This window comes from Brassica oleracea, chromosome C7 (assembly GCF_000695525.1).
Source record: "Brassica oleracea var. oleracea cultivar TO1000 chromosome C7, BOL, whole genome shotgun sequence".
Classification (NCBI taxonomy): domain Eukaryota; kingdom Viridiplantae; phylum Streptophyta; class Magnoliopsida; order Brassicales; family Brassicaceae; genus Brassica; species Brassica oleracea.
This window is the reverse complement of record NC_027754.1, coordinates 11,809,911-11,824,740: the sequence shown is the minus strand read 5'-3', so window position 1 is coordinate 11,824,740 and position 14,830 is coordinate 11,809,911. Positions and strand designations below refer to the sequence as shown.

At 38.2% G+C, this 14,830-nt stretch overlaps 2 protein-coding genes across 2 annotated transcripts; one reads left to right on the top strand and one right to left on the bottom strand.

Moving 5' to 3' along the window:
- Positions 1-2,661: 2,661 nt before the first annotated feature.
- LOC106305358 (protein RALF-like 26) lies at positions 2,662-3,090 on the bottom strand. The gene has a single exon (XM_013741737.1). The coding sequence runs from the start codon at positions 3,024-3,026 to the stop codon at positions 2,802-2,804; it is 225 nt and encodes a 74-aa protein (XP_013597191.1). The 5' UTR covers positions 3,027-3,090; the 3' UTR covers positions 2,662-2,801.
- Positions 3,091-10,194: 7,104 nt separating this feature from the next.
- Positions 10,195-10,691, top strand: LOC106302589 (uncharacterized protein At4g04775-like). The gene is made up of 2 exons (XM_013739062.1): positions 10,195-10,350; positions 10,422-10,691. The coding sequence occupies exons 1-2, from the start codon at positions 10,195-10,197 to the stop codon at positions 10,689-10,691; spliced, it is 426 nt and encodes a 141-aa protein (XP_013594516.1).
- The last annotated feature ends 4,139 nt before the right edge of the window (positions 10,692-14,830 follow it).

The following is a 14,830-nucleotide window of genomic DNA, read 5'->3' as shown; positions in this document are numbered from 1 at the left end:
TGACCTATCTTCAAGTTTACGTGAAGTGTAAGGTCTGAGCCACGGAAAGCAGAGACTTCCATAGACTCGCAGCTTCATGTAGTTTGGTTGTGTTCCAAAGAGTTTGTGAAATGGAGAGTCCATATGTAGAACTGGAGTGGGCATGCAGTTGATAAGGTAAGTGGCGGTGGAGAAGGCATATGACCAGTATGATTTTGGCATTGATGCGTGAGTGAGCACGGAGAAGCCCGTCTCAACAATGTGTCTATGCTTCCATTCGGAAATGCCATTATGCTTCGGTGTGTGAGGTGGAGAGGTTAGATGTGAAATACCAGCTTCAGCTAGGAGTTGACGAAGCGCTATAAATTCACCTCCATTATCTGAGTAGAGAGTCCCTATCTTGGTAAAGAAATGGTTTTCGACAAGGGCTTTGAATAGCTTGAATGTGTCTCGGACTTGTGACTTTAGCTTAAGTGGATAAATCCATGTATAACGGCTGTAGTGATCCACAAGAACAAGATAATACTTGTATTGATCTACTGAGACAATAGGTGAAGACCAGAGATCTGTAAAGATGATTTGTAAAGGGTGAGATGAAGAGATAGAGGTTCGGTGAAAGGGAAGCTTGTGTGTTTTTTTGATAGAATAATCTGAGCACAAAGTACTTGAAGATACAGATTTGTGATAAGGTAAAGAGAAATTTGAAACAACATTTTTAAGAATAGAAGCTGATGGGTGGCCTAGCCGGTAATGCCAAATGGGTAGAGTGATTTGTGGTGGTGAGGAGGCGAAGAAGGATTTGAGGGTGGAAGGATTGGCTGTCCACTCGTACAACTCATCCTTGGTCTTGCCTTGGATTAACGGGACCCCCGAGCTGAGATCCTTCACCTGAAAGGAAGCAGGAAAAAATTCAACTGAGACCTTATTAGCATTACATAGGCGGTAAACTGAGACTAAGTTCTTTTTGATGTTTGGTACACAGAGAACATCATTCAAGTGTAACTTCCGTGTAGAGGAAGGTAGAGAGATGGAACCAGTATGCGTAATGGAGAGACCAGAGTCGTCTCCTATCATAACAGAGTCATCACCACCATAGGGTTGGAGAAGAGACATCTGATTCAGTTCGCTTGTGAGATGGTGTGTCACACCAGAGTCGAGAAGCCATGCAGCAGACGGGTTCTGAGCAGCTAGGGCCATGTTAGCTCGTGGTTGCCATGGACGAAAGGGGGAAGCTCCAATGTTTGTGTATTGTTGTTGCATCTGAGGGCATCGACGTGCGCTATGACCGAACACCGAGCAGATTTGACACTTACCCTGGTAGCCTTTCGTGGCATTTGTCTTGTAGTTTTTGTTCCAGTTGGAATTGCTTCCTCTGTTTTGCTGTTGATGATACTGCTTCGGTCGTGTGGAGGCTACGTTAGCAGTCATTGGAATTGTGGTTGATACAGGAGTAGTCATCGCAAGAAGTTTGGCCTCTTTGTTGATCAGTTTTTCATGGATTTCGATGATGGAGGGGGTTGTGTCACGGCCCTCGACTTGCTCTGCCACGGATTTGTATTCCTCGGGAAGACCATCAACGATGTACTCGATCTTGTCTTCGTGATCAAGCGGTTTACCAAGGAGACCTAGTTGGTCAAAGCGAGTTGTGAGCCCTCTCATGTATTCATCAATGCTTTTGTCGCCCTTGGTGAAGTGTTTCAATTGTAGTCGAAGTTGTTGAATATGACCACGAGAAGGAGTTGCGTAAGTTGCACTGAGGGCTTTACAGACGTCATGAGAGCTTTTGGTATTGGTGACGAGCGCCTGAATAGATGGAGACAGAGATCCGATGAGACCCCTGTAGATCAGACGACCCTGACGGCGCCATTTTGTGTAGGCTGGATTGGCAGAGACAACATTGTCGACGGTTATTGTTTCTTCAGGTGCCTGTGTGGAGCCGTCAACGTATCCCGCCAAGTTGTAGCCATCAAGGAGAGCATGGACCTGCAGATTCCATGTCATGAAGTTTGTGGATGTGAGTTTTGTTATGTTGATCATGTTAACATTCAACAAGTGTTGGGTATCATCAACGATTTCATTGTGATGAGCCATCATGGTGAGAGTTGATAGAGAATGGAGAGAAAAGAAAGAATAAGAGAGAATAAAAAGGGTTGACGGCGTAGAGGAAAAAAAATTAGGGTTGTCAGTTTGCTCTTGATACCATGTTAGGAATATATTTCACATATCTTATTAATGTGAATAGACATACGCTTATATACAGACTCGAGACTTGGAGATTAAGTTACATATTAACAACTACTTTCTAAAACAGGGGAGAGTATATTGCATAGAGTAAATGTAGGATCTTATCGTATCTGCTTACAATTACAACCTAGTTTTCCTGGATAAGTTTGTTACAGTGCAGTTTACTCTAGGGATATTTGTATTTTGTTAGTTTTTGTAGGCATAACACATTTCAGTATTTAGAAAAACGTGTTTTGATTAAACCTTTTTGTTGTTAAGAAGATTACAGTTCACTAGAATCAGATATTATATATGTGTGTGTGTGTGTGTGTGTGAGAGAGAGAGAGAGAGAGCTCGTGTGTGTGATAGGTTGTTAGGACGAATGCTCATAAAAAATCTCAACAATAATAACACACACATACCAGTTTTAAAAAAAAGACAAGATATGAACTTGTGAACTGAATTTAAAAGAATAAATTTATAAATAAACATATATAAGTTCTCATATACATGTACTTATGCAAATATGTATATCAGTTATACTTGGTATATATCATATAAGAGAAAATGGATCAATGCAAAGGAATATCATGTTAAATTTACCCTCCACCTCGGCATCGGTGAATTTTTAAGCAACCACGCGTGTATTTGTTGGCAGGGACAGGAGGTCCATCATGAGGAGGATGACATCCCGCTGGAGGGTTAGGACCATGGCATGGGTCAAAGATGTGTGGACTTAAATATATCTTGTCTTTTTTAGCCTCTGATTGCTCCACAATCACAGCGGCACAAATCACCAACATTAATATCACACATGCCTTCATTTTCTCTTCGGAGAAAGTGATATTTTCCCCTATTGATCTAATTTCTCTTATTGATCTTTCTTCTTTCTGCTTTTTGTGGGAATTAGCTGAAAGGGGGTTTATATACACAAAGAATTAGGGTGTACACTAAATTTAGCCAACCCATGTTTGAAAAATCCACGATCTAAATTAAAGATGCTAAAACTGAAAATCCAAGGTTGTGTTTGGTTTTGGTTCCTATTTTTAGTAATATGGTAATAATATACATTTTTTGTTTTTGTTCGATAAACAGATTATACATTTTCTTAGATACAAAAACATTTGCAATATCGAAGACTACAAAAAGATGAGATAGGTGAAATACAAAACCTTTTTATGCCTCAAAAACTACTATAAAACATAAATTCAAGAGTTGTTGGAGGTGGGTTACTCAGACAAAGCCCGTCAATTAAACTGAACTCTGCCACTTAGTCAAAGGACGGTCAAAGATTGTGCCGACTTAGAGGCAAAAATAAAGTAATAGGCTATAAAAGAGGAAGACCGGGCGTTGGGGATAAACAATCCAAAAAATCATTACTTCTGATTCCGAGCAGGACGCTGACATTCGATCTTTGCCTGGAGAAATCTCGGCTCAGTACCTAGTTTCTACCTCCGGATAAAATGGAAAACTTCCAAAGAGAGATCTGCACATATTAATTTCTAACTACTACGAACAAGCTATATAAACAATATATAGCCACAGAAATAACGTGGCAAATCGTGGCTATAAAAACAGTCACCGAAATGACGTGGCGACGTAATGGCTAAAACTATAGCCACATAAATGAACATGGTAAAATCGTGGCTAGATGTATAGCTACTATTATTCTGTGGCTAAACTGTCCCTATATTAGCCACATTTATTATGTGGCTAGATCGTAGCTATTTTAGCCATGTCGATTTTCTTGTTGTCGTAGCTATTTCTAAATCATGTCTAAACCGTAGCTAAACCGTGATTTCTTTGATTTAGCCACGATTTTCCTTGCCAGCTTCGTGGCTATATCGAAATTTTCTAGCAGTGTTTGTTGATCGCTCTTTCATTTTACTGTTCCGGTACTTATTGTATAAGTGAAAAGACTAGACATCCGAGGAAAGTCTCTTTACAACTGGTTAGAAAAGAGTGTTGTTCAAGTACAGTATATCTAAACTCGAGATTAGTAATGGGTGTGGCGCGGATAATAGTAACAATTTTGTATGATTTTTTATATTGTTCTCCAATCCGCTCCACACCTTTTCTATTGGGAGTCTTCAAGAAAATATTTATGCATCGCCACATGTAGTATGTATTATAGTGGCCACGGACCTACGAAAATTAAGTGAAAATAGCCAGACATCTGCTTAAAGTCTCTCTTATAATTGGCTACTCATGCAAGCAAACTAACTCTAGAAAATTTACCCAAAACGTGAGTGCACGACTGTTCAGAAACTATAAGCCTATTGTTTTAGTACTCCATATCTTAAATTTAGACTAGTTTAAAAAAAAATTAGACTAGTTTTTGATTTACAGGAGAATGGTTTACTGTTAGTAACCCGCCGTAACTATTATCATAATTTGTTACGGACCTAAGAAACCATATCCTTTATTTACAATCTGAAATATAGAAATAAAGAAACTATGACTTGAAGGTTGAAAGTTTGAAGAAAATGTTGGAATGCATAGATTTACATCAGATATAGTCTACTCAAGTAACTTTCGGTAAACATAATACAAAGAATCTTTGTAATTATTCCACAAACCACTAACCACGGTTAATACCATTTCAACAAATCCGTCGAAAACTTTCGGCCATTCCTCAAGAAATTGATTAAGCCATGGCATACCTTTCTCACTCACATTACCGATCGTCAATAAAATCAAATCTGATATTTTCATGGCTCGTCCTTTCGCCAGGTCAAACAATGTAGTAAACATTTCACTGATTACATCAACACCTAGTTTGCATAATTTGAGAAAACAAGACTCGGATGTATCTCTTACCAGCTTGATCAAGGCATAAATGGCTTCCCCTGGAATCTTGAAGGTCTGAACAAATAGACAGAAGGAACATGCTGCGACGTGGAAGATCACATAAGAAATCGAATTGGACAAGAAAGTTACAGTTGAAAAGATCAAATTTGCTAAAGCAGCTATCATCTTCTTTGATTTTTGTACTCTTTGTTTATTTTGAGAAAAGGGGAAACAAGTAAAAAAACAACGTGCACCGCTTATGACTATTTATATGTCAATGCTACGATCCTTAAGACTATGTAAATGTGACATTCACAATTTTATTAAGGGGTTAGTTTATTTGTTTTGATCAGTAAAACATAATTAGTTAATTGACTTTGAGGCTTTCAAAGATAGACTAATATCACTTTAATAAAACCAAAATATACAACAAATATATATATTAAAATAGATTGTCCCTTTGCCATAATATGAATTATAAGTTGTCCCAATGCCATTTTTTTTTCTGTAAACCCAATTAAACTCCTAATCTAATCTTTTAAACGTTTTTGTTAATTTAATTTTTTTTTTAAAAAAAGAAAAAAAAAGTTTTTTGTTAATTTAATTATTAAAAAAAATATTAAAAAAAAAATACAAAAGAGGAAATTGACAAAGCCCGACGAACCCTAATTGTTGCCTCCTCCTTTGGCGATAGAGAGAAAAGATGATTTGAAATGCTCCAAAAGGGGATCTCGCCATCGCCGGTGTCCTTCTGGCCGGTAATACTCCGCCGGTGTTCTTCTTCTTCTCAATCGAAGTCTCAGAGACCTCGTCTCACTTCGAGACTCGGTCTCAAGTAAGTCGCCGAAGACCACTGAAGCTCGTACATCGCTGATAACTGAACTCGTGCCTTATCGCTCCGCTCTTACTCTCTCAGCCATAGTTTCAAGCAAACCAATCGATTCTCCTCAGGTTTGTTTATGAATTTTTGCATGTCTTTGTATCTTTTACTTGAGTCTTTTTAAGAGTGATTTTGACTGTCATAGGTTGCGATTTTTGTTTCTGTGAATTATTTAGGCTTCAATCTTATCAAAGTTTCCTACTTTTTTGAGTTTTTGTTAAATTGTTTTTGTGGAAACTAATCTCTTGTAACTGTTGTTTTATCTTGTGACTTGTATTATGATGCATTTGTTTTATGAATATTTACTGTAGTGATTGTGTTTCTTTCCTTGTCCATAGGTATGACGATTGATCAGTTGCCTAAATGCTTATTCAAAGAGGGAACTGAAACACAAGTTGAGAAGGTCAACAACAGTTGTCGAACTTCCATACTTCAGAAGGTGGAGAAGTACTGTCCAGACAAGTACAAAGAAGTGTTGGAGGATCCGCTATTTGCTCAGGTTGTGGCCATTTATGTACACAAGCTTCAGCTTTCGGTAAGAGCGATCCACACCTTCGTTTGTAAGCAGCATCTGACCGCAAAGCGTTATGAGTTGTGGTTCCATTATGCTAGGAGGCCTCTCAGATTTTCAATGCAAGAATTCTATGCGATCACAGGTCTGAAACACAAAGACGAGCCTGACTTGGAGATTGATGACTGGGAATATGATGGAGGGTTTTGGAGTAAGTTGCTAAGGAGACAAAACATATTTCGGTTCAGTAAATCAGGAAGGTGCATCTGAAGTTGTGTAATACCTGGTCTCGTGTTGATAGGCTGAGGTTGGTGTATTTGTGTGTGATTGCCGGTATTCTTATGGCGAAGGATTAGAAGGTGTGGATCCCACACAAGTACATCAAGCTGGTGATGGATTTCGAGAAGATGAGGAAATATCTGTTGGGTCTTCACTCTTTTGATATGCTGGTGAGTTCCATTATCAAAGGTAGGGATAAAGTGAAGACGCAAAACAGTTATGTCGTAAATGGATTCTCGTATGTACTTCAGATTTGGTCGATGGAGGCTGTTCCAGACATTGGGTCTCTTTTGGGTCAGAAACTGAGAGAAGGCGTAACTACCATGAGGTGCAGGAATTGAAAATGATCTGCTAAAATTTCCTATGAGGGGATATTATTAGCATAGAGTCTAATTTTGCATCCACCGTAAGTTGTGTTTCCTTTAATTGATGTTATTGATGTCCACAGTTCTTAAATTATTGTGTCTTTAATCTTTTTTTAAATTGTATATTTTTTGTAGGGAGATGTGTTTCCATGCATTTCTACATCTGGAAATTTCAAAGACGTGATTACGCATGTTGAGTTTGCTCGACCCTCTGAGATGAAGGATGAAAGAGTCGATCTAATCATTGACATGCAGCCAAATAAGTATGATTGGAGTAAGCATGTTTGGGCTTATAAGGAAACAGTAAAACAATTTCAGTACAGTTCTGAGGAAGATGGTTCATATGAAGAAGCGGCTGTAGAGACAAGTGATATTGAAATTGAAGATGAAATAGAAAGCACCTGTGTGTCTCCTGCTAAGAAGAGGAAGAACATGTTTCAGGATACTGGTGCCGAGTCAAGGAAGAAGAGGTTACTTTGCCAAAGATCAACCGAGAAATATAGAGATCTTGAAGAGGAAATGAAGTGTTATATCCAGAGTATGTTTAACTCTTCTTTTACTGCCTTAGGGCTCGAGGTATGCGAGTTTATTAAAGACCGCTTTATCAAATTAGAGGAGAAGATCCTTTCATCTCAGACTCAGGGTGGTGCGCCTGCTAATACTCAGACTCGTGGTGCTGATCCGTTTTGGACTCCTTCTGCTGCTGCTGCTGCTACTGCTTCGGTTCCTACTGAAGCACCTCCTTCGGTTTCTGCTCGTTCTCCTGCTCCTACTCCGGCTTCTACCAAAGCTCCTGCTTCGGTTTCTACTTGTGGTCTTGCTCCTTCTCACAGTGCAGCTTCTGCTCCTTCTCGCAGTCGAGCTTCTGCGACTGCTCACACTGGTGGTCCTGCGAATGCTGCGAAGACAAGGTCTCAGACAAAGGTAAACAAGAAGTAGATCCTTTTTCATGTCTTCAGTTGCTGTTCTATTTTCATGTCTTTGGTTACTATTCTTTTTCCTGTTTGTGGTTGATGTTCTTACGGTTTGTAATATTATTGTAAGGATGATGTTGTCTTTGCTGTGTGTAATATTTATGTAAGGATGATGTTTTGGATCATGTGTGTAATATTATTGTAAGGATGGATGTCTTGCTTTGTAAAATATTTCTTTAAAAATTATTAATGTCATGTTTTGTGTTTTATAACCAGGATGCAGACTTGTCTGATGTGTTTGGCAGCTTATTTAGCACCTTAGATGTCAATGTAGGGACCCAAGAGCATTTACAGAAGACAATGGGAAACCTTACACAAGAGTCAAAAGTTGACGGTTTTGATCCAACTCAAGACAAGCAGTCCGAAGAACCTTCTCCTTTCAATACGCCAACGACTTCTTTTCGGCCATAGATCTTCAAAACACCATTCTTGACTGATAGTTATGATCTAGAAGTCCGTTGCAAAGCCAAAGACTACGAATTGGTTTTCCTTCCAGAAGACAAATGGGCCAAACTAATTGAATGGACCTCAATCCCACGTAAGTTGTATTTGAATTGTTTTACTTATTTTTCTCAAATCTACCTCATAAACATCATCACACCATTCCTTTACAAATCTTTGATGCAGAGTTAGCTTCGCGGATAATTGGGGCTAATATTTGGTGTTTAGCTCAGGATTATTTTGCAGATTGAATTTTGTTGTTGGTTCTCATTCCTAAACAAAATTGTATTTTCTTTTTCAGGACATGGACGCCATGATGTATTTGTTTCGAGAAAGAACCGCATTGCCTCGGTGGAGACCAGACCGAGTCACATTTATGAACTGTATGTTCAGTAATCAGATCATCACGGCCTATGGCAAGTTTGATGGAAACATGAGAGGGTACAAAATCGACGACCATTTTCTCGAGTATGGAAGAGGTGACCTTCCATATCATGGAAGCACATGTTCAGTATGGAGCGTTGATGTCGATCGTCTCTACATCCCTATCTGTGTTAACCAAATCCACTGGATCTCTGTTTGCGTCAATCTTGTGAACCAGACAGTTGATGTCTTCGATTGTGGGGGTAAGAAGAACAACAGGGTCGTGGAAGCTTTTGCCGTCCTCATTCCACGAATCGTCAAGGCTGTCCAGTCGCCAGAGAGGAAGAAAGATTTCAATGTGAAACAGTATACTGTTTCATATGTCCCCATGCACGGCCTAAACATGAGTGGTGATGATTGTGGTGCTTATTTGTTGAAGTTCATAGAGTGTCATCTACTTGGCTTAGATTTCTCTTTGGTGAATGACGAGAACATCAAAGAAGCCCGACACAAGATAGCGTATGATCTTTGGGAAGCAGCAAATGATGCGGTCTTGCAGTCTCGGATGTCCACATTTAAGCCTCCAAAGCGTGCTCCGGTGAAACCTGTTCAACTCGGTTGAGTTTTTGATGTTCTTGCTTGATGCTCTTAGATTTCTAGTTTGTTTCATCTTTGGGTTTAAGACATAGTTATTTGATTCTTACATTACTCTTATTGTTATGGAATTATTGCTTTGCTACTATTTTATTGTTTTATGATTTACTTTTAGGAAATAAATCACATAGGGTGTATACCCTAAACTCTAAAATACCCTAAACCCTAAATTAGCTATGATTCATACCCTAAAACCTAAATTAACTATGATTCATACCCTAAACCCTAAATTAGCTATGATTCATACCCTAAAACCTAAATTAGCTATGATTCATACCCCAAACCCTAAATTAGCTTGGATTCATATCATAAACTTTAAAATAGATAGGATTCAAATACAATTCCCTAAATCATATAAAGAATGAATAAGAATTTTTTGTTTAAAAATTAAGAATTAAGTATAGTAACATGATGATTTTATAGATTATTAAGTTATAGTTATAGAAATTAGTATTTTCAAATTTTGTCTTCATATAGTTCTCAGATGTCGATTTTAGTGTATTAGTGTGTAGTATTTTAGCAGCCAATATAAGGGTTATAGAGTATAACCGTTTATGGTTTATACCCACTAGGCCCACCCGAAAGTTCTTAAAACCTGACCGTAAACCCGGATCCACATACCCCTAAACACGTGATTTTCTTTTCATTTGTCAAAACTTAAGAAAATAAAGTTGAGAGAAAAGAGGATTAGGTTTCTTTGTCTGCGAATCCTGTGAATCTCGAAACGAAATCACAATGACCAGTTCGTCAACTTCTTCTGCTCGTTTTCCTCGAATCTCTAATCATGGTGTGCCTACAAGATGTTGGTGTGGCGAGGGTATAACAACTTTTGGTTCATCGACGGCGGAGAATAGATATCGACGATTCTACAAATGCCAAATCGCAAGAGATGTAAGTCTATGTTTCGATTTTGTGTTGCAGTAAAAACGATACTGGCTGATTTTTGGTTTCTTTTGCGATAGAGAAAAACTAAGAATCATCTATTTAAATGGCTTGATGATGCTTTGATTGACGAGATACGGATAGTAGATGCGAAACATGAGAGAGTTGCTCAAGAGATTACGAAGTTTGAAGAAATGGTTATGGAAAAAGTGAAGTCTGAGATTGTTAGAGTTGAAGCTGAGATGTCGGAAAAGCTCAAAGAGAAGGTGAACTTAGAGATTGCTAGAGTTTCACAGGAGATGAAACATAAGCTAAAGATTACGACGGTGGCTTTGGTTGTTGTGGGATAAATCGTAGGAATATGGACTTCTCATACTGTCTGAGCAAGTTCCAGTGATTGGTTGCTTGTTGTCTGAGTTTGATGGGTTCAAAATAGCTTAAGTTTGCATTGTTGTTTTCATTATGATCGACTATAATACACCTGATGGCTTCTTGTTTACTTTCGGTTGCTGACTATATACTTATCATTTGTTTTCTGTTGTTTCAAAGCTAGTAGCTTCAGTTAATTGCTTCAGTTCACAATCTTCTTGTCTGAGTTTATTGGGTAGGAAAGAGATTAATGTTGCAGTAAATTGCAGTAAAAATACAAGAGAGATAACAAGATGTCTAATATCCATAACGAAGAAAAATAAAATCCAAAACCAAGCAAAACAAGTAAATCAACTAACCAACACCATAATGAATAACAAGCTAATAAAAACCAAGAAAATCCAAAACAACAAACTGGCTAAATAGCTCTGTCACATGTAGCTCTGTTATGATTCTCTTCGCCACATCTACTGCATCTTCGCCTCTTTTTTTCTTGATCTCCTTGCGATGAACGGAGTTTGTCTTCAACTGTCTTGTATCTGCGCTTTCTTCTCCTTCCTGCTCCTCTTCTTGATTCAGGAGGAACCACATTAGCATTCCGAACATCATCTGGAACAACCCAACTATCCTCAGGAACACCTATTGGATTGATAGTTTCTTGATAAGCTGTTCTTCAAGTGGAAGTCGTGTACATGTCATCCGTTAGTGAGGATGGGGCTCAACCAACTGTTAAACCAGCCTTGATTGCGTGTCTACATGGGATTTTCAGCAGGTCGTATTTCCCACATGAGCAGGTTATTCTGTCCAAATTAACCAAGCAGTCGATTGTATCTCCGCGAACCAAAAAACAGTACTCGTCAACTGGCTGCACCAGAAACGTTTACCCTTATTAATCCGCTTGTCTATCTTTTTCTCGATGGCAATAGTTAATGGTTTTGTGTGCTTCCTGCTTCGTGTGCGGCGTTCGAAGAACCAAAGGGTCAGCATTTCTCTGATGCTATCGAACAAAGGAATGACTGGATACTATCCTGGTGTGCGCAAAGCAGAGTTTATTGATTCAGCTGGGTTTATCGTCCTGATGTCATACAAGAATCCTGGAAACTGACAGCGAGCTCACTTTGTAACATCTGCATCTGTTAAATATTTTCTAATAGCTGGACTAATATAGCACACAGCTTGGAATCGCTTCTGAAAATCAATGACTCTATAAGCTTTAGAATCTTTTGCAATCAACCAGCCAGTCCATTTCCTTTGTAATGTGTGACCACATTATTCAACAAATGGTGGATGCAAATTCCAGGTTGAGAAAGAGGATACAAATTCTCTATTGCCTTACAAAGTGAGGCATTTCTGTCTGACATAAAAGCTAGAGAATGCTCGTCCGCAACAACAACCTTTAGCTGTCTCATAAACCAATCCCATGAACGATCATTTTCTGAGTCCACAACCGCAAATGCAACAAGATACAAGTTAGAGTTTCCATTTAAAGCTGTCGTAGCAAGTAATATCCCTTTGTATTTGCTCTTCAAAAAGGTTCCATCAACAACAATAACTTGTCGCATGGCTGTCTGAAAACATCGTACTGATTGGCCAAACGAAACGAAGAGAAATCTGAATCTACCATCAACATCGGTTTCATAAAATATATGCGTTCTTGGATTAGCTTCTCTCAGCATGTCCAAGTACTTTTGATTTTTTCCAAAACTCTTCTCCGGAATACCTCTAACCATGCCAATTGCAAACTCCCGAGCATCCCATGCTAAGGACTTAAATATCTCGCATCCATGTTCCATCCTCATAATCTGTATGACATCATTAGTTTTGGGACATTCTTTCACACCATCATACCTATGCATTATTAGACCGCCAATTGTTATTGCAGAAGCTGTCCGACCGCCATTATTCATACTCGACGCAGCGCATGTATGATCCGCCACATATTTTTTGATGATGAAATATGGGGAACCTGATAATCCCTCAGCCCGAACACTCCATTTGCAATGGTTGTCAATGCATCAGATGTACCAAAGTTTTCTGTCAGATTTCACAACTTTGTAATCGAAGTCATGCTTCATTGCTGACATTTCCAAAGCTGCTTTTAACATGGTTTTGTTTTGAAATGTTTCACCCCTCTTCACAACATCCATCAAAGAAAACCGAACATTTTTCCACTATCATCTTCTTTTGCACTTATGGCGAGAACTTCATATTCTTCATAGCAGTTTGAGTTACAATTATCTTCAACATCCTTGCTTGATTCAATGAACTAACAGTGTCATCTCGAGGTGGAAACGAATATTGTTCACCTTGCTCTCTGAAAGGCGAGTTAGATTTCTCATTATCAACCCCAATGTTACCGTTGTTTCCACTGATAGGTGAAGTAGACGCACATAACCTTGTAGAAGTATTTCCACGTACATATGTAAGAAAAGTTTTGACTTGCCGATCACTCTAAATGATAACTGGGGGACAGTCTATTGAACTGATTAACACCATAGGTAAGTAGCTTAACTCAAGCTCGAAAAGGTTTTGGTCAATTCCAAAATTTTCAAAAGCCATACGCCTTAGGTCTTCAAAGGAACTTGTCAATTTCATGTACAATGCTCTACCTCGTTTGTTCTTATCAACCGCAAATCCCCATCCTTTAAGGGGATCAAACTTCCACAACCCACAAGAAGAATAGATATGCATCTTCTTTAACAAGAAATTCAAAATTTTTGGATGAACAAAAAAAAAATCGTCTCACCAAGAAGAAGACCACAATATTTTTAAAAAAATTTAACTTGGAAAAAAAAAAATTTTAGGAAAATAGATTTAGAATATATTTTCTTAACAGGTTTTGGAGATATTTAAGGAAAATATACAATTTGAAATTCATAGAACATATATTACGTTGTCCGTAGAATAAAGGAACTTGGTAGATTATGGAATCATATTATCGCAGAGTCATGAGACATGGCAGATTTTGTCATTTCGCCTTTGTAGATATATTGGAAATAATTAGTTAATCAAATCAACTGTAGTTCAGAAATAAAAGAAATGGTAGTCTATTAATTCTACTTTGTCTACTGTAGTTCATAAATAAAAGAAATGGTAGTCTTTTAATTCTACCATGCTAGAATTATAACAAATGCTCGATTTAACGTTCTGTTGGTTGCAAATATTCATGTACTTAGCCGAATATGCAATCTACATCCTCGTAGACACTAGATTATGTTTTCTGCCATCGGTAGACCAAAATATGAAATTGTGATCCACAAATATTTATTCAACCAAAGTATTTTTCATATGTTTGTCTCTTGTTTATATACATTTTGTATATTTTTCAATATTTTTGTGATTCTTAAAATAATTGATATGATTTTTCAAAGTTGATCAGGGGTATCTAAGTCCAAATCTGACCAAAAAGAGATTTATGGCAAAGGGACAATGTACTTATTTTTCTATTCCGTTTTAGCAATTTTTTCATTAAAATATTGTTTATTATATTATAATGTATGGTATATATCTTGACTTCAATATAAAAGCTAACAAAAATTAAACCTGACATTGATATGCCTTGAATTTGGATGTTACATCTAGGCGATAGATGTTACATCACATACACCATACCGATTCGGTTGCATCAATAGCGTTGCATCAAGTTATTATGTATTTTACATCTGATCGTGGGCTTATGCCCATGAGTCTGTATAGTCTAGGGTTTTAGATGCGAGATGCTACTATATATATCTTGTATTTGAAGTAATCCTAAACTTACACTTTGTAAGCTCAATATCGCCTCCAATAATAAGATCTCTCTTTGCCCGTGGGCGTAACCCTAGGGGTGAACCACGCACTACAAGAAAACAGGGGGATTCTGATGGCCGAAATCGTCGGAAATTCGTCGGAATCGGTCTATTCCGACGAATTTCCGACGAACCCGTCCGTCGGTATCGTTTCGTCGGAAAAAAAAATTCGTCGGAATTTCGTCAGAAATTCCGACGACTTTCTGACGAATACCAAGAAACGTCATTCTGACGAACTTCCGACGATATTACGATGCGGCTACACGAGACCAGAGTTCATCGGAAAACTACAATTCCGACGAACGTGGTTCCTCGGTTTATTCCGACGAACT